Source organism: Falco punctatus (genome assembly GCF_963210335.1).
Source record: "Falco punctatus genome assembly, chromosome: 11".
NCBI lineage: Eukaryota > Metazoa > Chordata > Aves > Falconiformes > Falconidae > Falco > Falco punctatus.
In genome coordinates, this window is record NC_137591.1 from 28497004 (window position 1) to 28521625 (window position 24622).

The 24622-nt window shown below is 55.3% G+C and overlaps 1 protein-coding gene across 1 annotated transcript in view; it reads right to left on the minus strand.

Annotated features, from left to right (window-relative positions):
* The window catches only part of CACNA1E (calcium voltage-gated channel subunit alpha1 E), a 137945-nt gene that overhangs the window by 85600 nt on the left and 27723 nt on the right, over positions 1-24622 (minus strand). The window contains exons 3-7 of the mRNA XM_080407366.1: positions 16269-16374; positions 15665-15804; positions 4946-5049; positions 4005-4157; positions 3515-3696 (exon numbers count right to left, since the gene is read on the minus strand). Coding sequence (XP_080263492.1) covers positions 3515-3696; positions 4005-4157; positions 4946-5049; positions 15665-15804; positions 16269-16374 — 685 coding nt within the window. The remainder of the gene's footprint in view (positions 1-3514; positions 3697-4004; positions 4158-4945; positions 5050-15664; positions 15805-16268; positions 16375-24622) is intronic.

Here is a 24622-nt window from a genome sequence, read left to right on the forward strand (position 1 = left end):
AGCATATGCTTGCCACTGGGCTTTTTCATCCCATCTCAGCTCCTGACAGCATGGGGGAAAGAGAAAAGTAGAATCTCCCAGCCAGCCGGGCTCCTCCTCACTACTTGCAAGCACAGCAGCTGAACACTTCCAAACAGGAAAGCAAATAACTAGTCTCAGTAAACAAATACAGCCTCTTGAGTCCATGTTTTAGAGGAAACTATGAATTCATACTCCTCTCCTGTTTGCTTTCTGGGACCAGGGGAGCTGGACTGAGCATCCGAAGCCACCAGCACCACTGAGTGCCTGTGTCGTGTCCAGCCAGCCCCGTGGCACTCACCAGCAGCCCCTCACCAGCCCTGCCACTCCCTGCCCAGACCCCAGCATCACTGTTTAAAGTCAAAAATCTGCAACCCAGCCCCTACCCCATGCCGACACGGCTGCAGAGGCGGAGAAGTAGGACAGTGAGCTTCTTTGCCAGCATTAAATTTCCCTCTGGTCCCTACAGAAATCAGGTTTGGTCTCCAGCCAGCCCAGGGAAGGGGCACCTGCTCCAGTGTAAGAAGAAAAGCAAAATACTCCTTAGCCCCTGTTTTGGACAACAGAGACAGCCAGAGGAACCACAAAGCCACAACACTCCCCTCTAAAAGACGTTAAAGTCCTTCAGGCTCCCAGGGATGGGAGCTAGAAAAGCCATAACACCCCACAATCTGAGGCTTTTTCTTTCTTTTTTAAACAGATACTGTGATTTCTACCTAGTAAGACAGCATTTCACGCAGGCAAAGCTGATTAAAACAAGGCAAAAGGCAAACACATCCATGAAATAACACATGTGGAAAGTACCACCAGGCCAATTAGCTTTTCGTGATGCTATCTACAAATTCCAGGAGCTATGCTTCTAGACCTGGTAAAATTGTGGAAAAATGGGTCTTAAAATCACAATACAGTTACACAGGGGAATACTATAGTAAGCAATTTCTTTGAGAGGTTGCTAAAGTGGTTTTCCTGCAATCTCCTTCTCTGCAGTGTGAACCTGCAAGGACGCAGCCTCCCATCTCTTTACCCTGGTGGGAAAGCAGAGTCCCGCCTCGATTCCCCCAAACCTGGGGCATGTGCTAGGCAAGGTCCATGCTGGTTAGCAGCAGGACCCTGCTCTGGTTTGCTGCTCCAAGTGATGAAGGTGACAGCAGAGCATCCCAGTGGCTTTCCACTCCTGCCCAGCCCTCCTCCTGCATCCCCCGGGGACCACATCCCCCACCTGTATGCCTCATTTTGCTATTAAAAAACAGGCAGAAGCTCATTCTGCTGCCTCCAAGCAGCAGAAGGACTGAGCACCCATAGCCTTTGCAATCTAGAGGCACCCTACGAGACAGCCAGCATCCCCAGGGAGGGCGGGAGGCACAGCCCAACAGTGCTGGGAACAGTGTCCATCCCTCGCCGCCTCCCAGAATGAATCAGCAGGATTTTACTATACCAAGGCCCCAGTCTTCACTTGATTAAAAGCCAAGAAATGTCCATAATCCTTTCCGTTATAGGTAAGTAATAACTTGTTCTTCGCAGAGGAGCGGGAAAGGGAGGTACCTTACAGTCCCAGCCATCAGGGACACCATGACAGAGCACGTCTGCCCGGCAATGCTGCCGATGTTGAGAAGATTATTTGGATAACAGGTCTTATGGCCCCCCAGGTGTCCTGGAGAGCCCTCAGTTTAGCAGCAGCAGTGATAAACAGGGGATCACCCAGGGCAGGTCCTGCAGAGCACGGTTTTCAGTGCTCCCAGCAGCATCTCCCATCCTTACCCTCCAGTAAGATCCCGACGATGGAACATCAAATCCTGGACACTGAACGGATTGGCTTGTCTTCCCAGTAAGGATATCCCAAAGAGCAGGAGACCAGACTTTTTTGGGAACCACCAGTACAAACCCTCAAGGTCGCTCAGACCATAAATCACCTGTCCATGTATCTCACTGACTCCTTGCACACCACAACCCAGGCTCTAGCACGGGAAGTACTGCTGCTAATTGCTGCAGGTGCCAAAGGACAGGGAGGAAGGGTGATAGCCGATGATAGCAGCACCCGGCTTTTGCAGAGAAATGATCATTAACACAAGAAACAAGGTGCAGGACGGGTTGCTGGTGCCAGCCGTGGGCAGTGCTGGGCATGCATGGGATGCTGTACAGCAGTGTGAGCAGGCAGCAGTCGCCCAGCCACACTGACAGCAGGGGAACCATGCTGCCAAGCTGGAAAAATCACCTTTCCTGCTATACTCAACTATGCCTGGGCAATAGGTGCTGTAGTTAAGTATCTAACCCCATTGATACACCAGAAGCAGTCGAGAAATGGTCTTTTCTCAGTCTGAACACTGAGATGGTTCAATCATGCCTAACTCCCCTGCTGAAGCAGCAAGATCCTTACACCCCCATCCTCATGGTAAAGTCTTGCCATGAACTCTCCCCTTTCCATCCCAGTCTAGGTTTCACAGTCCATCTACCCATGCACACTATCCTGCACTTCCAGAAGGACCCTGGGATGGATGGAGCGGGAGGGGGGCCCCACTGCTGGCAGTGTGGTGCCTTTACCTAGGGTTAAAAGCCACCCTTTCTGCTGACAATGAAGTAACTATCAAAGCATGTTTCCCCATCACAAGCCATTCAATTTGCCTCCCGCAGGGCAATGCCACTGAAATCTCCAGGCATTATGGGAACCAGGGTATAAAAACATTCCCGGTGCAATGACGCCAAAATTGATGCTGAAATTAGGCTGGGAACAGAACTAGCATAGTTACTTCTAGCCCAAAAACTAAAACATACATATACAGTCAATCACCCACAATGATATTGCACTTTGTGATCACCCATGGCTTTGTTCCTGCTTCTAGCTTTGCCCCCAAGTTGCTCCCTGGGCACCCCAAGGGCTCAGACATCGGCAACTTCAAGCAGTTGCAAACCACAGGAACTCAGCCCAGCCATGCCCAGCTTCATCAGCGCTGACATATGTTTGCAGCACAAATACCAATGATCTCAGCTCCCTGTTGGACACCAAAATGCTGCCCCTGCCCCCCAGGGAGGGGGCCAAGACCAGCTTCGGGGCTTTCCAAGGCCACCATGGGGATGCAGGCACCTCTGCTGCCTGGTCTGCAGGGAGAGGGGACGTGCAGTAGCCAGAAACCACATCCACGTATACAGAGCTGCCCCGAGGAGCCCAGGAGGAGGAGGAACAACAAAGGAAAGATACCCTTCAGGGACAGCCCTCAAGCAGAAGGCTTGCTGCAGCCCACGTCCACGAGGTTTTGCTCTCTGCAATGGGTTGCACAACCAGCCCAGAGATGGGGACCAAGCCCTTCCAGCTCCCTTTGCCTGGAGACACATAACACGCCTCTCTGTCCCCCATCTCCTGCCCAAATGGGAAGGACCAACCCCATCCCCATCATGAAGGAAACTCAGGATCTTACAGGTTTCCAGCACACAGAAATACTGTCCCCAGCTCCACATTCCCATGCCCAGCTGCCCAAAGAGACCCCAGAGCAGCGCTACTCACATTGTACAGGACTGTGGTCCACCCTTCCATGGTGATGCACTGGAAGACGGTCAACACAGCAAAGAGGATGTTGTCAAACTGCGTGATCCCATCGTTGGGACCGATCCACTCCCGGCATTCGTATCCTGGGGGGCAACCCTGCACCCCGCATGGATGGGGGGGGTCCAGCTCCTCTAGTTCACCTGCGAGCACACAGCAGAGAACCAAAGGAGACAGAGGTAAGAGAGAGGCAGGGGACAGGCGAGGGAAGAGTCTGAATGCCGGCGGGCTTGGGACAGAGCAAAAGACCGCGCTGGGACTAGCCAGGGATGACACAGACTGCTTCCATAAGAAACTGGGACATCCTGAACGCAAGCGGTTGATGCCTGGCGCACACAAAGCAAAATGCAGGATCTTCTCAGCCCTGGGCTTCACATGATAGCAACATGCGCTCGTCCCAGCTGTTTTTCACCCATGGGATGCCAAGTGGGCGCAGAGCCCTTCTCCCCACCTGAATTGTTTGTATAGCAGGCTCGGTGCAGCTTCCCACTGTAGAACTCCAGGCCGATGATAGCAAACATGAGGATAGCAAAAAAGAGCAGCAAGCCGATCTGGAGGAGAGGCACCATGGCCTTCATGATGGATTTCAGCACAATCTGCAGGCCTGGAAGGGGAAAGAAAGAGCACAGCTCAGCACAGTGCTGCAAACCCTCTGCCTGGGCACATCCATCCCACCTCTAGCAAGAGGAAGACAGTGAGCAGGGAGGATGGGCAGTCATCAGACAGATGCAAGAAACCAGCACAGCCTGGATAATCCCTTAGGGCAGGGAAGGACCATGGAGGAAAGCACCACCCTGGGGGGAGCAGGAAGGGCCAGGCTGCAAAGCAAAGCTTGAGGAGGGCTGGTTTCTGGTTCTGGTCTTCCCTCTGGTGTCCTGCCTGTCCTTATCCCACCTGGACTTTGTGGGACATGGCCCATGCAGCTCTGTCCCCCTCACTGCCCCCAGGGCATGGATCCAGCACACCACCCACCCCGTGCCCAGGGCAGGAGGGATGGGAGGACCAGTGCCAGCAGCAGCCTAGTTTCTTTATTTATCCCCACGCTGGCAGATGAAATCTTGCAAAAAAATCCTCAGATCTCCTCCAAATAAACCTCAGTCCTGAAAGGAGCCACCCACTGCCTTCTGGCCAGGGAATCGGAGCCACGGGTGAGCCCTGGTGAGCTGCCGAGCCCAGCCTTGCACCAGCACAGAGCAGGCTGGGCACGGGGAACCGCCACCCGGGAACACCAAATGCTGCCATCCTACAGCTCCCACCACGTGGCAGGGTTTTCCCTCTCTTTCCTGATTTCGCCCTCTGTCTCTGACAGGAACGAGAACCCCTCTTGCTCTGAAGGACATAATGGGATGGGTGTGGACACCCCAAAGGGAGGACCAGGAGCATCCAACTTACTGGGAATGCCTGAGACGAGCTTCAGAGGTCTGAGCACACGCACAGCCCGCAGCGTCCGCAGGTCCACGTGGGTGTTGAAGTGCGTCCCAGCGGTGGCAAGGATGCTGCGGGCAGACAGGGAGAGAGAACAGAGTTATCCTGGGCAAAGCCCTCAGCCACCCCGGTGCCAAGAGCCATGTTCTCACGCCAGGCTGGAGGAAGCCACGAGGCAGACCGTGTCCCTGGGTAGGTATAGAGATTCAACAGCTCCCAAAGCCCACGTGCCAGCAAGCCCTGTTTGATGCTAGCACCAAAGCTCATGGGCCACTGTGGCCAGCCAAAGCCACCTAGGGGCCACCCCACCCTGGCAGCCCCCCATCGATGCCTCCCACGTGCCAGGATGGCCAGGGACAGCCCCACACCGCAGCACTGGCCATCACCTATGCCGTGCAATTGCGCTCTGGGGCCTCAGTGCTACCAACACCATATCCATCGTGCCTACATGGGTTTAACCTGCCTTCCAGGCAGGTAGCAAGCACGTGGACCAGAGATGGGGGTCACTTCCCTGAGGGTCACCCACACTCCCCTGGCAACACCTCCAGCCATCAGTTGCTCTGGCTTTTTCCACATATGGAGCTTCCTTAGAGTCCCACCTCTGGGATTGCTGACAAGGAGCCGAGAACCTCACATGCATTCAAAAATCTATAGTAATGAAAGTTTGATGACCTTGGAAGGCAACCAGCAGGCACAGGAAGGACTCCAGAGGTTTTCCTTTAAAACACAAAGATATTTTTTTTTCAAGCCCATCTCTGGAAAACAAATTGGGGCAGAAGGGAGCTGGTGCACATCGAGTCCAGCAGCGGCAATACTCAAGGCCCCTGTAGCTGCTGGGGTGACGCGGGTCAGGGATGCTGGCAGAGACACGGGAGCACAGATAGCAGTGCCAGAGCTCGTGGGCTCCTCTCCCATCCGGGGCTCAGTCCCCAGATGCTGGGCAAGGAGGAGGAGGGAGTGCTGCAGCAGAGGAGCAGGCGATGGGGAGGAGAGCGGGACAGAGAGAGGCAGCAACCTCAGGGTTGTTTGCAGCAATCCAAAAACCCAGGGAAATTGGGTCATTGTTCCACTAATTCATCTAATTACAGGCCAGAGCAGCTCTCTGGCGCGCTGAGCAATTAGCACTCTTTCTCTCCCCCTCTCCCCGAGGTACGGCAGGTACCAACCTGTCCCTCCAGAAAGGCGGTTGGGTTTCCTAGGATACCCTGGCAGCAGAAATGCTCTAACATCAGCAAACCCGACTGTTTCAACTCCTTTTCCTACCCTCCTCTTCCTCCCTGCCCCAGCACAAAGGGTCAGCTGCAAAGCTTGGCCCCAGCATCCCCCACATTTCCCCACGTACCAGGCTGCTTATCCCCGATGTATATGGGCATCATTTACCCTTGATAGCACCACCCCTTTCCCCTATCCTCCTTTGGCAAGGTCCCTGTTCCCCAGCCTGTGACCAGCCCCCACTACCCGCAGGGCTGACGGGAGAGCAGAAGAGGGACTTAATTAAGTCAGGAGCACCCAGAGGCTGGGGAGAGCTGCATTGTTAAATTGGTTGTAAGATCAAAATCAATAAGTATGATAAAGCACGGCCACTCAGCTACACGTGGGAGAGAGAAGAGCAGAGGCGCTTTCATCTCTTTCACGCAGCCTGCCTGTGAGAGCAGGGTAACCCAGTGCTCCCCAAAACGCCAGCATAGAGGACACGCTGTGTCCAATGGCATGCTGGAGACCCCGAGACCCTCCTTCAGCTTTGCTCCTCATGTTCCAATGCCTGGTGTCCAACCAGCCTCCCAAAGGGGTGGGGGAAAGGCATTTGCAGCCCCTGTGCTGACTCCAGCTAGGATGGAGCATCTCCAGGAGGCCAGGGATGCTCCTGGGCTGGACACAGGCTGCAGTGCTTCTCCTGAGGGCTCGCCAACACAAGCCCAGCAGGAAGGCTCCTGGCAGCAGAGCAGGATCGACAGCCTTCTCCTACCACCACAGAGCAGCAGGAGCTGTGGCCTAGCACAGCTGGGCAGACTGGTGGAGGTGGAGCCGTCACTGGTCCCAGCCCCACCGCACATCTCCTCCCTGGGGCAGGACCATCACCTAAGGCTGGTCCGGCGCGGCGGAGGGAAGGAGAGCGCCCTGGCTGCAAAGTCCTCTGCTAACCCAGATTTGCTTGAAGGGCTCAGGAGCCGTCGCGCTGAGCCTCCAGGCAAGGTTCAGGCGATTTCAGGGCACTACTTCCCAGCGCTCTAAATTAGCTGCTAAGAATGGGACTCCTGTGTGGCAAGGTGACATGCTCCTTGTCCTCACTGGGGGACAAGGGACATCACAAGCTGTTTTAGAAGGGGGTTTGAACAGATCACCAGAGCGAGGTGGTTGCACTGCAGACATGTCTCCTGACCAATGACAGAAAGATGACCAACCGCTACGAAACAGGTGCCTGAGCATCCTTTTGCAGGCAGAGCTGCAGCTCCCAGCGAGGGCAGATGCACTGGGAGCACGCACTGCTCAAGCTGCTCCTGGCAAACCCATCCATCCCAGAGCGCCGAGAGCAGGGTCTGATCAGACCTGGACCACCTTTAGACCAATTGAGGTGGCTGGAAAAAGCTAAGCAAGCTTCCAGGCACACAAGCCTGGCTTCTGCCTGCTTTTCCCAAGCCTTTCAGTGATTCTAAGTATCGGAGATTGCCTCTCCCCAATAGCCAGGCTTCACTAGTACACACAGACACCACCACCACATCACTGCTAATAATATACACAATGCTCAAAACACACCTTCCTGCTCTGAACTTCAGCATCTCACCTGTTAATTGCTTGTTAACCCTCTAAACATGCCTCTCTTTTAATTTGCAAAGAGCCACCCGTATCACCTAGCACACCCACTTCTGATTCATTGGCACACGTTAGGGCTTCTTACAGCTCCTCGGGATGCACAGCATGGAGATGGGACTTGGGCTGTGACAAACCTTTGTGCTGGCACAGGGCGGCAGCTCCGGTATCTGTAGAACAATTTAAACCCTTTTCGATCACTTACAATATCCACGTCTGATGTGCTAATAATTATTCTTTATTTTTAGGCAAGGACCCAAACTAAAATTACATTTCACCATCCAAGTTATTTGAAAAAGCTGCCAGATTGGGCTATAAAAATCTCAATGATCTCATGCTTTTCATCATATGTACTGGAGGAAAAAAAGAAGAAAAAAGAAGTGAAGGCGTTTTTATAGGTCACCCAGGCAAAGGGGTTAGTTTTACTTCTTCAGAGGAAAGGGGGAAGAGAGACTTCAGGTGGAGAAAAGAGCAGAGAGGAGCTATTGGAAGAATGCAAATGAAAAAGGAGAGAGGAGGCAGGATGGGAAATATATGCTAATCCCCTGAAGTATAATTGAATAGTGAGCAATCACTAGCAGACAAAAACATGCTTTCGGGGGGTGGGGGGGGGAGGAAAAAAAAAATCCAATGCTTTGTGTTTGCAACCAGGATGATTGTTTTATTTTATTTATTTACAGCCTCCAAAGCGAAGGGCAAGCTCCTGCTGGGCCCGCCGCACCTGCAGGCTTTGGGGCTGGCTGCTGGCAGAGCGATGCTCAGCCCTCGGGCACCACTCCAGCTCGCAGCAGCTGAGCAAAGCGCATGCCCTCGGCCTCCAGCTGAAGGCCTGCACCTATGGATTTCTTCTCGGGGTGTGCAAAAAAAAGAAAAAAAAAACCCAAAACCAACACACAACATACACATTTTAACTGACTCTCTGCTCTTTGGAACTTAGCAAGAATAAGCCACGAGTGATGCTCAAATGGCCCTGGCCACACAAAGCACTTCTACTAGCACGGAGCCTGTACCAAACTGGGGCACTATCACACACTACAGCACCCACTACACCTCTGCTGTCCATGCCAGAGGCTGTGCCTTGCACCCACTCCTGTCCCTATCACCCCACCAGGAGCAGCACCAGCAGCCCTGAAGCCTCAGCCCTTGGGGACAGCACACACAGCTCAGGGTGTGCTGCAAAGTGCTTTGTGCTGGGGACCCCAAGCAAAAGCTGAACCCCCAGATGATCAGATTGACTCTCGATTCATCCCCCCTCCCCAAACTGAGCATCCCTCAGCCAGTTCCATCAGGGATCGTTGCAGAGGTACATGCAGACAAGCCATCCCAGCAAAGGGCAGCTCCAGGGTGTGCCGAGTACAGGGAGGGATCGGCTGAGACAGACTAATCTCAGCTCAAAATCTGGGGCAGGGAGGGTGCTGGCTGGCTGGCTGACATGCAAATTAATATTTATAATTAAGTGGAAGGGCCCCTGAAGGCTTGCACTGCCACCTGACTCTATGAGGGAGACTACTTCATAATTAATACACTGGTCAAACGGCTCATGGAAAGTAAGTTACCTGATGAATTTACCCTATTCTTGCCCTTTTCTGCTGGTGAATCTACCCCTCCCCTCTCTGCAGACAGCACCACAAGCAGCAGGATGCACTCTAGGCTCTTGGGTCCAAATCCCACTCAAGGAAGGGCCAGCGGGATCGGGTCACCCACCCTGAGGATGCCCCAGCAGAGCACAGTGGTCCCGCTTTGGGGATGCTGAGGGACAGGGACACCAGGTCCAAGTCCTGCCCTCGGCACAGTTCAGAGCAACCTCAAAGCCTCCATCATGTTCACTTGCTCTTTCTAGGTTTTGGGGCCGTGACACAAGTGGATTGCGCTGCTGCAAAGCTGCTGATCCCATCTTTCCTGGCAGCTTCGAGAGCCCTGAACTAGGCACCAACTCCCTGCAAAGTGGGATGTGGGTGAACAACAGAATCTGCCTTCACCAGCCTTCAGTGTGGGGGAAAAAAATGATCCCCCAAGGCCACCTCTGCCTGGAGAAGCTCCCAGGATCTGATGCAGGAGGGAGCATCCCTCCTCTGCACCCTGCTCTGCACTCTGGTGCTGGCCGAAGCCTGCATCTCCCTCCCACCTCCAACCCCTGCAACATCTCTCAGCAGATGCAGGATGTGGCGGGAGGAGAAATGCTGGTGAAACTACATTTGCACATACAGGACCTGGTAGAAACCTACAGTAGTCATTGCCAGGAGGCCAGAGAGCTGACTCCGGCAAGAGAAATATAGCACAGGCAACCCTGTACTGCAGCAGCATCTGTCTGAGCTCATGCCAAAGGAGAGGGGTCCTAGACCCCAGGGATATCCACCCAAGCCTGGGTGATACTACCTTCTCACATAAGGATATGGTGGAAAACAAACCCTCCCCTCAAGCCGGGTTTTTCCCCTACAGCTCCTCTCCCGGCACGAGGTCCACGGCAGCGCAAAGAAATGGTGCACAGGGACTTGGCAGCTTGGCCCAAGGCTTTACCTCCAGGAGGACGAGGGCTTCACCCCAGCCCAGGAGCTCTGCAAGGATGTCAGGGCTGGGGAAGGAGCCCCGGGGGACTGCCGGGGGCGGAGGGGTGCCTGGAGGGGGGGGCAATGCCCCCAGGGACCAGCAGTCGCGTGGGAGGGACTGACTCACTCCACAGCGCAGCGGCTGCGGGAAACCAACCGCCAGGGAAGAGGAGCCGGGAAGGACGGGGTGAAGCACGCGAGTGGCATGTGGGCCCGATCCTGTACCAGGGAAAGGTGGGGTGTCATGAGTCTGCCTGCCCAGCGCCTCTCCCATGCCCCCCCCACCACCCATCCCCAGTGGCTTCTTCCCTCGTCAGCCACCCCACCCCCTCACGGGGCCAGGGAGATGTTGTACGAGGTGCCGATGTCAGGCACAGCCCCTTGCCGTGGTATATGGCACATGAATCATTCACAAAGCTGGGGAATTAATTATTCATCCAAACGAAAGACCAAACACTTTACTAATTGTCCTGGAAGGAAAGAGCTGGGAAGGGGGTGGGAGATAGGGCAGACATAGGGTTGGAGACCAGCACTATTCACGCAAGAAAATGAAGGGAAGAGGGAATAAAAAAAAAGTATTATCTGGTGTGATCAAAGCATTGTTCCACTTTTGGATTTGGGGTTGTCTCTTTACTGGTTCATCTTATAGGACAACACTCCTTGCAGTGGTACAGGTTCCTGCCAAATAATTGTGTTGGGATGCTGCACTTATGCTCCAATTTAACGCTTGCTCTCCAAGCCTCATATCCACTCCCCCCAAGCTTCCTTGCATGGCGGTGGGCTGTGCTCCACCAGGGAAAGAGCCTTTTCCTAGCCCGTGTGTGCACATGGGTGCTCTCACACATGCATGGCGTGCCAGGCACGCTGCTGGGGGCTGGCACCCCAAACCACAAAGGGATGCAGTATATGAATATTCCCACACAGAGCTGCTGCTAGTGCCATTCAAGGACCTCTCTGGACCTCGATGATCAAAAAGACCACCTCAGACACACAGAACTTGGGTTGCTCAAGGCGCACTAAATACCAGAGGGCAAAGCATCCTTTTTCTCTACCATGGGGGAGCTCAAGGGAATTGCGAAAAGGGCGCCCAAACATCCAGGCAGCACCACAACCAGCAACAAGCCACCCTGCCCTCCTCATCCCCACGCTCACATTGCAACCCTGCTGCACACGAGGGATTTCACCAGGAGGTCAGATGGAAAGGCCAGGCTCACAACTGCAGCTTGCCCTTGCAGGGAGAAGACTTTGGTTTTTAGGCCAGCACATGGACTGGGAGAGTCAGGCTTTCCTCTGCTGTCACAGGCTGGTGCCCGGCCGGTTGGCTCCAGGCTTGCTAAGGGCATGGCTGGCACCGCTGGCGATCATTCATTCCTGCCTTTCCTTGGCCACGCTCCACCCCACAAAATCCCTTAATGAAAACCACAGTGCCCAAGGGCTTCACAAAAGGCATCCAGGTGTAGCAGCTGTTATTAAACCCTCCGAAAACCCCTGACGCCAGCTCTTCCTTTTAGCCAACCCGGTGTGTTTATCCTGCTTTACAGCGGCTGCTTCCCCAAGCTCCCGAGCAGCACAACTTCACAAGGGCCTTTTGAATTCCATTTTGATTTTTTTCCCCCTGTTGTTAGAAGCGTTCCCCCACCCCTTCACCTCTCACGTAAGGTGTTATTGTATTACTGCTGCAACTGCTATAAAAAAGGCAGCGCGATGCTGTGATGCTCAGGCATTGGAGTGTGTGAAGCACACACCCACCTGGATATTTGCAGAGGGAGTTTAACCATTCTTTTTCCATGAGCACCTTCAAATATGGCATAGGACAGGGAAGGCTGCCCTTGGGACCTCGTTTTCTACTCATTACGCCAATGGGACCTGGGGAGCAGGGAGCTGATGCTCCAGTTGCTGATGGCTGAAGCTCCTTCAACCTCACCCTCTCAGGGCCACCGATTAAGAGGTCACAAAGCTCCCGCTGCCCTTTCTGCTCATTTCTGAGAAGTTTTCCCCTTTTTGGTCCAGGACACACTGCACTGAGCAGGTCACAAGTCCAGCTTCAGGGCCCAGCCAGCTCTGGTTCGTGCATGAGCAAGGCAAGCATCCCCAAGCCCCAGGGGAAACACAGACCTTCCCCTCCCCGGCTCTGCCTGAGAATGAGTGAAGGTATTTTATGCATGTTTTTGGTTAAAAATATTTTTAGCTGGGGGAGAACAGGCTGGGTTTTTTTCAGACAGCAATGATGATTTGGAAACCACAGGTTATAAACAGAGCAGGTTTACAAATGTGACTATTAGTTCCCCAGTGGAAGCTTTAGCATCAGGGAGTTTTAGGTGGGCGTTGATTTCCACTGAGATGAAAAAAATCTGGATTTATTGATACAAGAAGCAAACACCAGTTGAACCCAAGTCAAAGCCACCCATTCCTACACAGGGTCCCAGGAGACCTCTCACAGCAGTAGCCCCCCATGAGGCTAATTTATACCAGGGAGACCATGCCCGGGCTATCCCACTGCTCATGGAAACCCCAATGGGATGTCTGGGGCCATGATGCCACCTGCATCAAGCACCTCTCCCATCAGATATGTGACAAAAAACAAGTCCAGAAAGGAAGAGTAGTACCCTGTGTCACCCTTGGAAGGACAAGGGCCAGCAAGCATGATGCTGGGTCCCTCTAGTCCATCCAGGATTAGATCTGGGGGCGGGTCCTGCTCATGTGGATATCCTCTCTGATCCATCACCATGGGATGCATCAGCATCCCAAACCTGTCAGCACATCCCAAGGCGAGTGCTATCCTACACTTCCGATGCTCACAACATCCCCTCCACCACCACGGCCACTGTCTCTTGCTAAGTTGCTACAAGATCCTAATGACCGTTAATTCTCCCAAGCTCAATAGTCTCTGTCCAGACACACATATTAATCAAGCGTTAAGCTTTAGTCCACAAAGACAATCCTGAACCCGCCAGGCGCCTGCACACGTCCCCCGTGCAGACTTCACCACCCGCCTTACACAACCGACACAGCATGAACCGCCAAGTGCAAACCCTCTCCCACAAGCTGTTTGCAAGTCATTTGCCAGCCAAGGATTATTTGCTGAAGAAATTTGCCAATAATTCAGCAGATCAAAACAGGCAAGACGTTCTTGCGAGGGAGGTGCAACTATGGCGCCCAAGAACAGAACCTTTTCAGCACCTCATGGCAAAAGCAAGAGCTGAACAGCACAGAGGCACCCATGACCTGGTCCAGCTGATCCCTCAGTGACCCAATCCTCCCCAAAACCGGTCCAGGATGAAAACCTGTGGGTTGCCTCCTCCACCCATCACACACCAGAATCCACACCAAAAGGCTGGTGAGCACATGCCAGGGGGGCACTGGCACTGCTGGAGCAAAGCCAGCAGGTAACCAGGCATTTCTGGGGGAGAGTTTCATCCTGCTGGAGCAAACACCAGGATGTGAGGGGGGGATGGTGGCGAAGCAGACCCCGGAGGGTTGTGCCCGCATGTAACCAGTGGTGTCAGGGGCAACTGGGCACCTCCCGGCAGGGCAGCCGGCATCGGCGCTAGCAGCCCTTCATGGACAATTGATTCCCTGGCATGGGGCCCGGCACGGCACCGAAAGGAGCTGGCGAGGCTTTCACGAGTGAGTAATTGCTGAGCGCTGACTCAGCACCAGCCCGGTTACAGTCAGCTTGCCTGGAGCCGCGGGGAGAGGTCTGTGGTGACCCCCCCTCCCAGCCCAGTGCTTCCCCTTGGCCCAAGCCCCAGAGGATGCCCGGGCCAGGAGACAGCGATGGGCATTTCCCAGGTGCCTGGATGCTTTCTGCACACCCAGCTCAGCACCGCAGCTACACAGTGATGCTGAGACACCCCCTCTTGCTGCTACTGGGGTGCGCACCTTTGTCCAGCCCAAGAGCTGTGCCCAGCCACTGTCCCCACAGCAGCGAGCCCGCCAGGCCACGGAGCCGTCCCCTGAGGGTGGCTTTGCAGATGCAGAAGAGCCAGCAGCATCCTGTGTGATGGCTGCACTGCCCACAGGCAGCCTGTCTGCTGTCCACCGAGGAGCATCACCCCACCACCAGCACACTGAGACACCTTGTCTTCACAGGCAGACACAGTCCCACACCCCAGCGAGGCCATCCAGGTCCACACTGGACCAAGGGAATCAAAATGTTCCTAGTCATGTTCTCCTTTCCTCAAGCATAGCTCTAACTACACCTCTCTGCAATAGACAAGCAGCACCCATCACCACATCCCTGGCAGCACCAGGGTCAGCATCCCCCTTCCTCCTCCAAACACCCAACTGGGTGTCACATCCCATGTGGTGCCACTACCCTGCAAGCCAAGAGATAGGTCTGTGCAGCAAGCAACTCAGGAGAGACCCCCAGGTATCTCGCCTGGCTCCCACCTCAGTTTCCCAGCCAGCCCTGCAGCTGCTCTGCACCCAGGAGAGCTCATGGAGTACTCGGGGATCCACAGGCACCATCTGTTTGTAGGCATCAAACCAGCTCCTCTGAACACGGTGTTTCCATCAGCATGCAAAAAGGAACAGCCACAATCCAGGCACCCTTTCCCCAGGTTCTCAGTGGCTGCAGGCACCCGTCTGCCCTCTACACAGTGAGGGGCCCAGGAGGTCACCCTGGGGGACTCAAGCAATTGCCAGCGTTGGCTAACACAAGCCTAAATGCCCCTGCTCATTTCTATGTCGCCAGCAGAGCCCATGTACAGCAAGCAGGACTCAAATCTGGGCCACATCCCTGGCAGGTGACGCCACCAGTGACACAATCAGCACCTGTGACGCTCTGTGTGCTACCACCCCCAGCATCATTGCTGCGTGCTGGGACCCTGAGCAAGCATTACCTGGGAACGTGGCTCCACCCAGACCTCATTCCTAAACCCCCAGCACTGGAGCAAAACTGGAAAGTACTTGGGAGGGCAAGAGGAGAAGAGATTTTTTCCTTCCCCATGTAGGGTTTGACTAAAACTTCTCCCAGACCATATTCAGCTGCTTATCAGGCCATGCTCCTACCTCATCCTCACCTTGTCCCACACCCAGATGGGTGACATATGCCAGGCCACCAGCTGAGGAAAGCTAGACATGATGCCCTCAGAGCCAGCCCTCCTCACCCAGTGAGGAACCTCATCCCACCACCAGCTGCCCAAGCAAAGCCAACACAGGAGCCTTTAGCGCAGGGAACCACCTTCCCCTCCCTCACTGGGATGAAGAAACACCAACAACAACAGCAAATCACAGCCTTGCCCAGATCCTGGAGCTGGTGTCCCCACTGGAATGAGCCCCCATGCCTTGCTGACCAAGCCCACCAACAGTCCCACGCCGCCTGACTCACCCACTGAGGACCACGATGAAGTCCATGACGTTCCAGCCATTGCGCAGGTACGAGCCCTTGTGGAAAACAAACCCCAGAGCCACAATCTTAATCCCAGCCTCGAAGCAGAAAATCCCGATGAAGTAGGGCTCCGTCTTCTCCTGCCAGAGGGGAACAGGTGACATGGTGAGAGGGGGATACTGGGCAAACACAGCACCAGCCATTTCACACTGACTCAACTCACATCCCACCCCACCTTCCCCAGCCCTGTCCTCTCCTTTGGGAGCTTTCCCAACCCTTCCTCAGCCAGCACCAGCCTTGGAAATAAAAAGAGGATGGCTATGACCCACTCAAGTTGCTCAGTCCCCCTTCCCTACCCCACGTTTTCAGGGGCTTAAACCTTCCCGAACCCCTTCCATGGAGGAGGAGTAGGTGACAACAGCCCCAGGAAGGCTGGAGGAGCTGGTCCAAGAGGAAACCTCCCGCCCTACCACCCTGAAACCAGAAGAAATCAGCTTGTAGGATAGGGTGGCTCCCCTTGGCTGATGCCCCTGCTCACTCCCCAGACACAACCCACCCCCACCCCCCGATGCAGGGCAGAGAGGGACGGACACGAGGTACTTACTAATCTCCGTGACATGGGCGTCTTGTCATCCTCAGGGAGGTGCTGCTCGAGCGCCAGCACAATGCAGTTGGCAATGATGGTCGCCAAGATCATGTATTCGAAGGGAGTGAAGGGGAGTTAAGGAGCAGAGGAGAGATGGATGACGACCCCAACCCACCTGCCCCGCCCCGCCAGCCCTTCATTTCACCTGCTTGTCAGCTGCCACCACCACCACTTTCCCCACAGGAACACGCACACACACAGCCCAGGTTTCACCTCCCCGCTGCTTCTGAGCAGGAGGGTGAAGCCCACCTTGGTACCGTTGGGAAAGGAGAGGGGTGACAAGAGAACTGAGAGTCCCCAAGATCTTCCTCACTGGAGACCTGCTGAGCCTCATCACCTCCTTTCCGAGTTCACGGGACGTTAACCAACGGCCTTTGCTGGGCTTTGAACTCTCTTGGGAGAGAGATGCCGCTTGTGGTGGGAGCCCAGAAGATGGACACAAGTATGAAGGTGGACAGCCAGGCTCTGAGCAGATTAGGCTTTGTCTAGAAGAGGGTTTGGCACAATCCCTATCTTGGCATGCTGAGGGCTGGGGCTGGCACATCCCTTCGTGCCATGGCCCTGCTGCTTGCCTTCTCTCTTCCGTCATGAAGCAACAGGAGAGGGGGCTTGGAAAAGGGGCATCATGGGCGATCAGCAGCCCTGGTCATAAAGCACCCTCATGGGAGGGACCATCTGCACAGCCCGAGGAGGACAGGGCATCCCTAGCAGGTTCTGGGGATTCAGCCTGGACCAGCCCCCCTGTGCCCAGCGCTGGAGCGGTGGACGTGCCTTGGGAACTGAGGATCCCTTGCCAAGCACCCTGTGGGTGGCAGGGTGAGCCCAGGCAGCGCTGGGAGCTGCAGAGCACCGGGCTGAGCATCTGCAACTCAAGACACTGATGGCACCTGTATCTGAGCCTCATTCCAGGCAGGGTGGCAACCCCCTGCGGAGACATCCCAGCTCAGCCATGCTTCAGCGAGACCCCAAGGGTAGCAGTACCTTACCAACAGGATCTGGGTGGATGCTTATGAGCATCCTAAGGACTTGCACACCCTTCTCCAGAAGCAACCACACACCAGGACAAGTGGCAGCAGATTCTGGAACCTGAGGACCCGAGTGAGTGGGGAGGCGGAGGAAAGGGCAGGCTGACACCCAGCAGAGCACCCCAAACTCAGCTCCCGCCTGCCTTTTGATTCACAGGGGCTGCTGGGAGCAAGGTGGGGGCACAGAGCTCCCTCCTCCTGCCTGGCCCACTGCCAGACCCTGAAAACAAAGCACTTCCAAGTGACAGAACAGCCACATCTTTCCAATTTCCCACCCATCTTTACCACATCTTTGCAATAAAACCCCTGTTGTCCTCAATAACAAGATGAGGTGAGATTCATCAGCAGGCAGCACACCCTACCTCTGTGGAAGCCAAAAAACCTGCAGCTATGGTACCGTCACCGCTGGCACCAGTGGCCACCCCAGGAGGGGACTGCCACCTTCCCAAGGCTTGTGTCTGGGGAAAGGGGATGTGATTCCACCTGGGATACTTTTGACCATAAAGAAGTCACCCACACTCCCACCACCCCAAGCCGGCGTGGGGAGCAGCACCCTGGCTGAGCCCTTCCCCACCACACCAGGCTTCTCCAGACCAGGCAGCTTCACCACTCAGGCCAGGAGGTGCCAAACACCCATGCCATCTCCCCCAGGAAAAAAGATGATTTTCTCTTTTGCAACCTTGTCTTTTGGCCACCAAAGCTACTGACCGCAGCGAGATGCTTTAAACATGTGGCCTTGAGCCCGTGGCATGGGCAAGAGAAGACATCCCGGTGCTGGCCACCAGCATGGGAAACTGGAAACCGTGAAGTGACCCCAGCAGCAGCAGCCCTGGCTGCAGTGACCCCGCGCACGCTGCAGCATGTGGGCAAGGTGGGAGTGGGGCCGGGCATCTAAGCAGGTCCCAGGAGAGCTGGCCAAGACGGGCAGCCAAGGGGAGCCTGCACCAGCTGGAAGCTGTTTAGCCCGGTAAGAGGAAAAGCCAGGAAAAATGCAACCAAGGCACTTAAAAGGCCACTCAGTGCAATTCATGGTTGCTAAGTTAGAGGCAAACCAAAAAAGGGACCACTACAGAGCTCACCACTCAGACCTCGGTGCCACCAGGCACAACTCGTGAGCAGCTCCCTGTGCTCAGGGAGAGGCCAGATGCCAGAAGTTTTCCTCCGAGGCTTAATGCAAACGAAGATTTCATTGCACGGCTCCTGCAAAAGCCACGCACTTTCCCTGCTTCCCACCTCTGGCCACACGCTTCAGCTAATACACAGACTGTGGCGCTTGGCCTGGAGCCACCGGCCTATTTGGGGTCCTTTTTGTTTCATTTTCTTGAAAGTCTGCGAGCAATTAGCACAAGCTTAAAAGAAAACAGCGTGTTAGTGGGGCAGTGCAGCCAGCTCCCCAGGGGCCAGGCACATTTGCCTAGATGAGAAGTGTGGGAACAGCGTGGCGAGTCCGTCTGGCTGCCCCAGCATGGCTAACCCTGCCGAGCATCCCGCCCAGCTGAGCATCCCGTGCCTCTCCCCGCTGCGCCAGGCATCTACCACTGCCACCTCCCTCCTGCATCTGCTAATCCCACAGGGAAAACACCCAGGTGGGAAAAATCTAACTTCTCCAAAGCCAGCAGCACAGGAGCCCTGCCCAGCAGTGCCTGGGGGACTCGGGACCACCTCTAACGGCTCAACTTGCCTCTGTGTTTCCTTGCTGGCTCCAACATCTGGCTCGACAGTGTAGAGACCGTGCACATCTGTCACGGCCCCAGCACAGGAGCGCATCCCCACTCCACCTCAGACAAGTGCACAAGCATGTGGGTCAACAGATATCAAGTCTAAGGGAAACAGGGCAATCGCTGCCCTAAGCAGTGACCTAAGCACGTCGCTGCCAAAAATGACTCTTCCAAACCTCGCTAGCCCAGTTTTCCAAGGACCCGAGCCTGAGTTATTGCATCAAGAGCTGGGTGAAAGCTGCCAGGCAGCAACCCCATGGAAACAAGCCCCCGTAGCTCCAGCCGTGCCAGGTTTTGAGAGGCTGAGGGTAAGAAAACCCTCCCCAAGAAACAGCTGGAACATCTGGCTGAACCAGGAGAATTTTACCAGCACACTTCACTCCTGCCAAGCAAGCATCCTCCCAGCTCAGAGCTGGAGCCCACCGGACAACGCTCTATCACTCCTTTGTTTTCTCTCTCATTAAATGTCTAATTACACAGCCTTCCAACCATCCAAAATGCAGAGTAGCACTCGCCTCCCTCCAAGCCCAGTAATGAAAGCCCGTCTCCCTCCAGCCTTCTCCTCCTCCTTCGTCTGGCTTCTCCTGGAGGATCATTAGGGAGCCGATAAAAATAGGTTTTCTTATTGATTTATCTCCTTTACCCAACGCGCTCTCCCCTGTACCGTTGACTTGTTTCCTTAGCAACTTGGCTGATCCCAGTGCACACCACACCTGCAGCTCCATGCTTCCTTCCCAGTGCATTTGAGGTAGGAAAGATGCCCCCAGGACACATGGACACCCCCCCAACCCATGCCCCAGCCCACCTGGAGCAGGCACTGCAGGCCAACGCCATGCCTGGAGCTGGAGTTCCTTGGTGGGTCTGGTGGGACCCAGCAGGGAGCACCAGGGAGATGTCCAGCCACCGGTGGATCCTTGCTTCCAGCTGTGAGCACCTTCTTCACCTCCCTCCCCTAGTGGGAGCTAGAACCAACCCACCCAGAACATCTATATTGCTAACGCAGGGAACGCGCCCAGCTCCAAGTCCTGAAGATGGATTGACAGTGCTGATGGCGCATTGATGGAACCCCCTCAAGAGGCTGGGTGTGAAAGAAATCCCTCCCCAGATGTAGGCAAGGCCCAGCAGCTGCAGAGAGCCCGCCTCCACCTCTCTCCTTTGGTGACCGTGCCTTCTCCCCACTCCTGGTAGGGCAGGTGGGGAAAGACCAAAAGAGCCAGAGGAGCGTGGCCACGTGGGCATCTCCAAAAGGCCTCTTGGGGAAGCCCACCTTAGAGCAGCAGCAAGAAGGGCAGGAACAATTTAACCCTTTGCCCTGCCTGCATCACCCAGCCCAGCTCCAACATCTCCTGGAAGCTTTAAGTCTCTGTTTCCCACCGCTCCTCAGGCTTCAGGCTTCCCCCAGGACTTGCTGCACTGAGGGGCTTTCCCTGCTCAGGTGTCAATAAGAGGGAGCTTCAGTTCCTACATCTGTGGCCTTCATCTTGCTGGTCCCAACCCCACCACTGCTGCCTGCCCTACACAGATAAGGCATGCTAGGAAGACATACCCACCTCTTCAGCACCCCCACCCCCAGCACACCCCGGTCCCCCTCCTCTCAGCTCCATACCCCAGCAGGAAAGCGAGCACCTCCTCTCCAAAGCCGTTTTCCAAAAGAAACCCAAAATGCCAAACAGAGCAAAGACCGTGAGTGCTCTTAATTCACCTCTGGGGTCCCCCAGCCCTGAAGCACCCCCCTGGCTTGTCCCCGAGGTCACAGGGGAAGTTCCCCCAGCAGATAAGGCTATCCAGTGCCCTCAAGCATCTGTAGAGCCGTGGCCCCTCATGTCTGTCCCCATCCCTGTGCCCTGCCACCCAGTGCTCCCAACCCAGCCATGCTTTGCTGGGGTTGACAGAAAGCGATGGCCAGATGGACAAGGTGCTGACAGACCCCAAATCCTCCCGCCACATTTTGAACACCAGCCAGCTCCCGCGTGCCCATTACACACAATGAAACAGGCTCAGGAGAGCGAGTATGGGCTTGGGGTTGTGCTTGTGTCTCTGCACAGCTCACAGGGAGCACCCAGGCAAGGCGCTCAGCCCTCCTAAAGCTCACTGCACGGACATGCCTCAACTGGGAAGACTCCGCTTGCTATCTGCAGATATAGATTTTGCTGCTTATAACTCCAAAACGTGACAGTCTGGTCTCCATCAGGGGCTCAATGGAAGGCAGTGTCAGGCAGGAGCCAGTCCGGGCAGAGCTGCCTGCGCTGCTGGCACTGCCGTAGGGATGCGGGGTGCCTGCCTGCCACGTGCAAACAGCTCCGTGGAGAAGCGTCTCCTTCTCCCCCACCTCACCCTGCGCTTAAAAACTGGAAATCAAATATCTCTCCTCCTCTTTTTTTTTTTTTTTGTTTTTTTTTTTTAAAAAAAAACTACATCATGTGATTTTCCTGCCTTAACATCAGTTTTTTAACTTTGGTTGCCACAGCAACAGGATGCAACTTGGCGTCACCATGACAACAGCTGCCTCTGTTTAAATTCACCATCTGACAGGCAGCCTCGCTCTCCCCGGCTGTCAAAAAGATGGACCTGCCATTACACCTACTCGCCCCTCCCAGAAAAAAAAAAAAAAAAAAAAAAAAGCCCAACAGTTTCAAATCTGATGAATGAAGGGCACAGAAAACAGCCTGGGGGGGTGGAGGGAGACACGTTCTTGGGTGGTGCAAGAAGGAGGGAGCTGCCCAAGGATGTCATGACATGGCGCAGCTCTTCCTGCAGGGAGACAGGACCTGCTTAAATCTTCTCTGGGCAAAAGCAAAGGTGTAGAAGACACTTGCCCCAGATGGGGCATAACACTGCCAGGGTCCCCGATGGGTAGCACCCACGCAGCATCAGAGATGCCCGGGTCAAAGTGGGAGTCAGCATGAACAAGACTGTTTAGGCACATGCGGGTGTACATCCCACAGAGCAAAATCCCCGTGTGTGTCGCACTGGGGATGTGCTCCGGGGCTTTGCAGACACCCCGGCTGCTCTTGGCCAGCCCAACACCAAATTTGGCCCTCAGAGGGACTGAGATAGGAGCCATCCCTCACTGCAAGGAACAGCAAGGTCCCCAGAAAATTGATGGACATTCCTCTCCCGCGCCAAACCTGGGGGACAGGTACAGTGGCCAGTGTGCACCTGCAGCCAGAGGCTGTCCTTGGGGACGTAGCCATAGCCACACAGTGTCATCTGGCCTTTCTGGAGAGAGAGAGAGGGATCTTATCCAGGTCAAATGTGATTAAGCAGACAAAGAACGGAGCAGATATAGATGAGCTGCAGCCCATCTCATGTGCTAACTGAATTGCAGCTTTCCAGGCAGCCGAACAAATGAAATCAGGGCTAAAGGCCTGGCCATCAGCAGGAGAAGAACAAGCAGTATGTTTCTGAAGGAGAAGATGAGTAGATGTTCCTACAGCCAGAACAGCAGCTGCCTTGCATTTTGGGCAGGACTGGCAAAAAGAGCAGCTCCAGTGGAGGTAACACACTGAGCTTTCTAGCAAGGAACTCGCAAAGACTCATCTCCCCATGGAGCTGCATCCCAATCCCAGTTGTTCCTAGTTCTCCTCCTTCCCCTCCATGCATCATCCCTATTTATACTGGGAAGCCAAACTGCAGAGGCTGCTGGTTATAATTATACAGTTACCCAGCAGATATACAGGCCTGAATCACCGGTTATTTTTAGCCCTATTACCTAGTCAACTGAAGCTGGATGAAGAAGAGCCTCCACTCCTCCCCGCGCTCCACCCCAGCCCCTTTGGCTTTCCTCAACGTCGTGCCCACTCCAACCCACAGTGCCAGGACCAGCCCATCTCCATCCCAAGGCCAGCAGCTCTCATTGACTGTGGCCAAGCTCCAACGCTCACCTCCCCAAACCACCCTCGCCCAGAAGCAATGCCACGGGCTTCAGGCCAGGCAGCTGAGATGCTCACACGTTTTCCCCAGCCCTACCAAAAGGCACCAGCTGTGTGTGCGCCAGGCTACAGCTAGCAAGATGGTAACAACTTGCCTGGCCAGCCTCACCAAATTCATCACCAGAACACCTTGTCCATCCCCAAGCCCTCGAGAGCTCCAGTAGTGCAGAGGAGCTCTGGGGTGGATGAGTTTCTTAGAAAGAGATGGCAGCCAGGTGGGAGCCAGGCAGGGATGCTCAGCTCCCGCGCCTGGAGCACACCCGTTCCCAGCACTCACACAGGGATATGTCACTTACTTCTAGAAAAAAAATATCAAATGAGCCCATCTCCCTCATGCATTGCAAATTCCAGGAAAGAATGCTGCTGGGGAGTTTTTACCACGCGGTGGTGAAGCTCTAGTCTCTAGGAGACAGCAGCTGCCTAGAGATGAGACATCACACCGGCACGGGACCCCGGCCCACGCGGGGAGCGCTGGGCCAGTGGCAGTACCCCAGCTCCTTCTTGCTTTAAATGAAAGCCAAAGGGGCGAGGGCCTCCCACACCCTGCTGAAAAAGCACAGGAATAATTTGGCATATTCTGGAAAAGCAGGCAGGCCAGCCTGGCCGCTGCCCTACAGGGCTCTGAGCTGAGCTGCCGCGTCCCCATCCTTGCTACCGCACCAATGCTCCTGCAGCCGCCCACTCAGTGGGTGCTGCCAGCAGGGACAGATTTAGGGATGCCACGGGGAATTCAGCCCCCCTACGAAACAGCCCCTTCACCCCCAGGTCACCCCCTCAAGCCTGGGGGCTTTGCAGCTCCTCAGCCAGGACCACCTCCTGCCTGGCAGAGGCTCAACCCAATGCAACGAAGCTGCAAAGGGACTACTCCTCTGCTGATGCTCAGCAGGGTGGGTGACCTGTCCTGCATCCCTATGCCTCACCAGAGGGTTTCCCCGAGGTACCTGTTGCACCAGACCAGGGCATTGCTGCTTGGCACCAGGGCAAGCTCTCCCGCGCCCGCCAGCGGAGCCAGCAAGTTAACCAACAAGTTGCAGGGAGAGAAAGCAGCAGCAGCAGCAGCAAGAGCCGCATGTAATCACCACTGCAGAAAACGGCACGGGGAGGGTCCTAAAGCCAAAGCGTGGCCACGCTGAAGTTTTCAAACTCGGCTCTTCCATGGGGGCAAAGCCCAGGGAGGACACTGGGAGCAGCAGCGTGCTGAGCCCAGGCTGATGGGGAGATGGGTGCTGCAGCACTGGGCACTGGCCAGGGTACCCAGGGGCACCGCAGGGAGGATGAGAGGACGGAGAAGCGCGTGGGGGTGTATGAAAGGATGGAGAAGCAAGGGAAGGAGTGGGGGCATCTGCACCCTCCACCCAGCCCTAGGAGGAGGATCCCTGGGATAAACCACAGTCCTCCCCGTGCCAGCCCCCAAAGGGGCTGTGGGGCACAGCCAGAGGTTTTCAGCATATTCCCCTCTGCCACAGGGAGGGAGGGAGGGAGGGAGAGGGCAGCCAGTTCCCAGAGCTGCCGTGGGGGCCAGGGGCTGCAGGGCAAGGATGGGTACGCCCCTGCCAGGTGTGATCGGCAGCAAAGAGGGCACACGCAGGCGGGCGGAGGAGGGGACAAAGCCGCCACCCAACAGGGACTGGAGATTC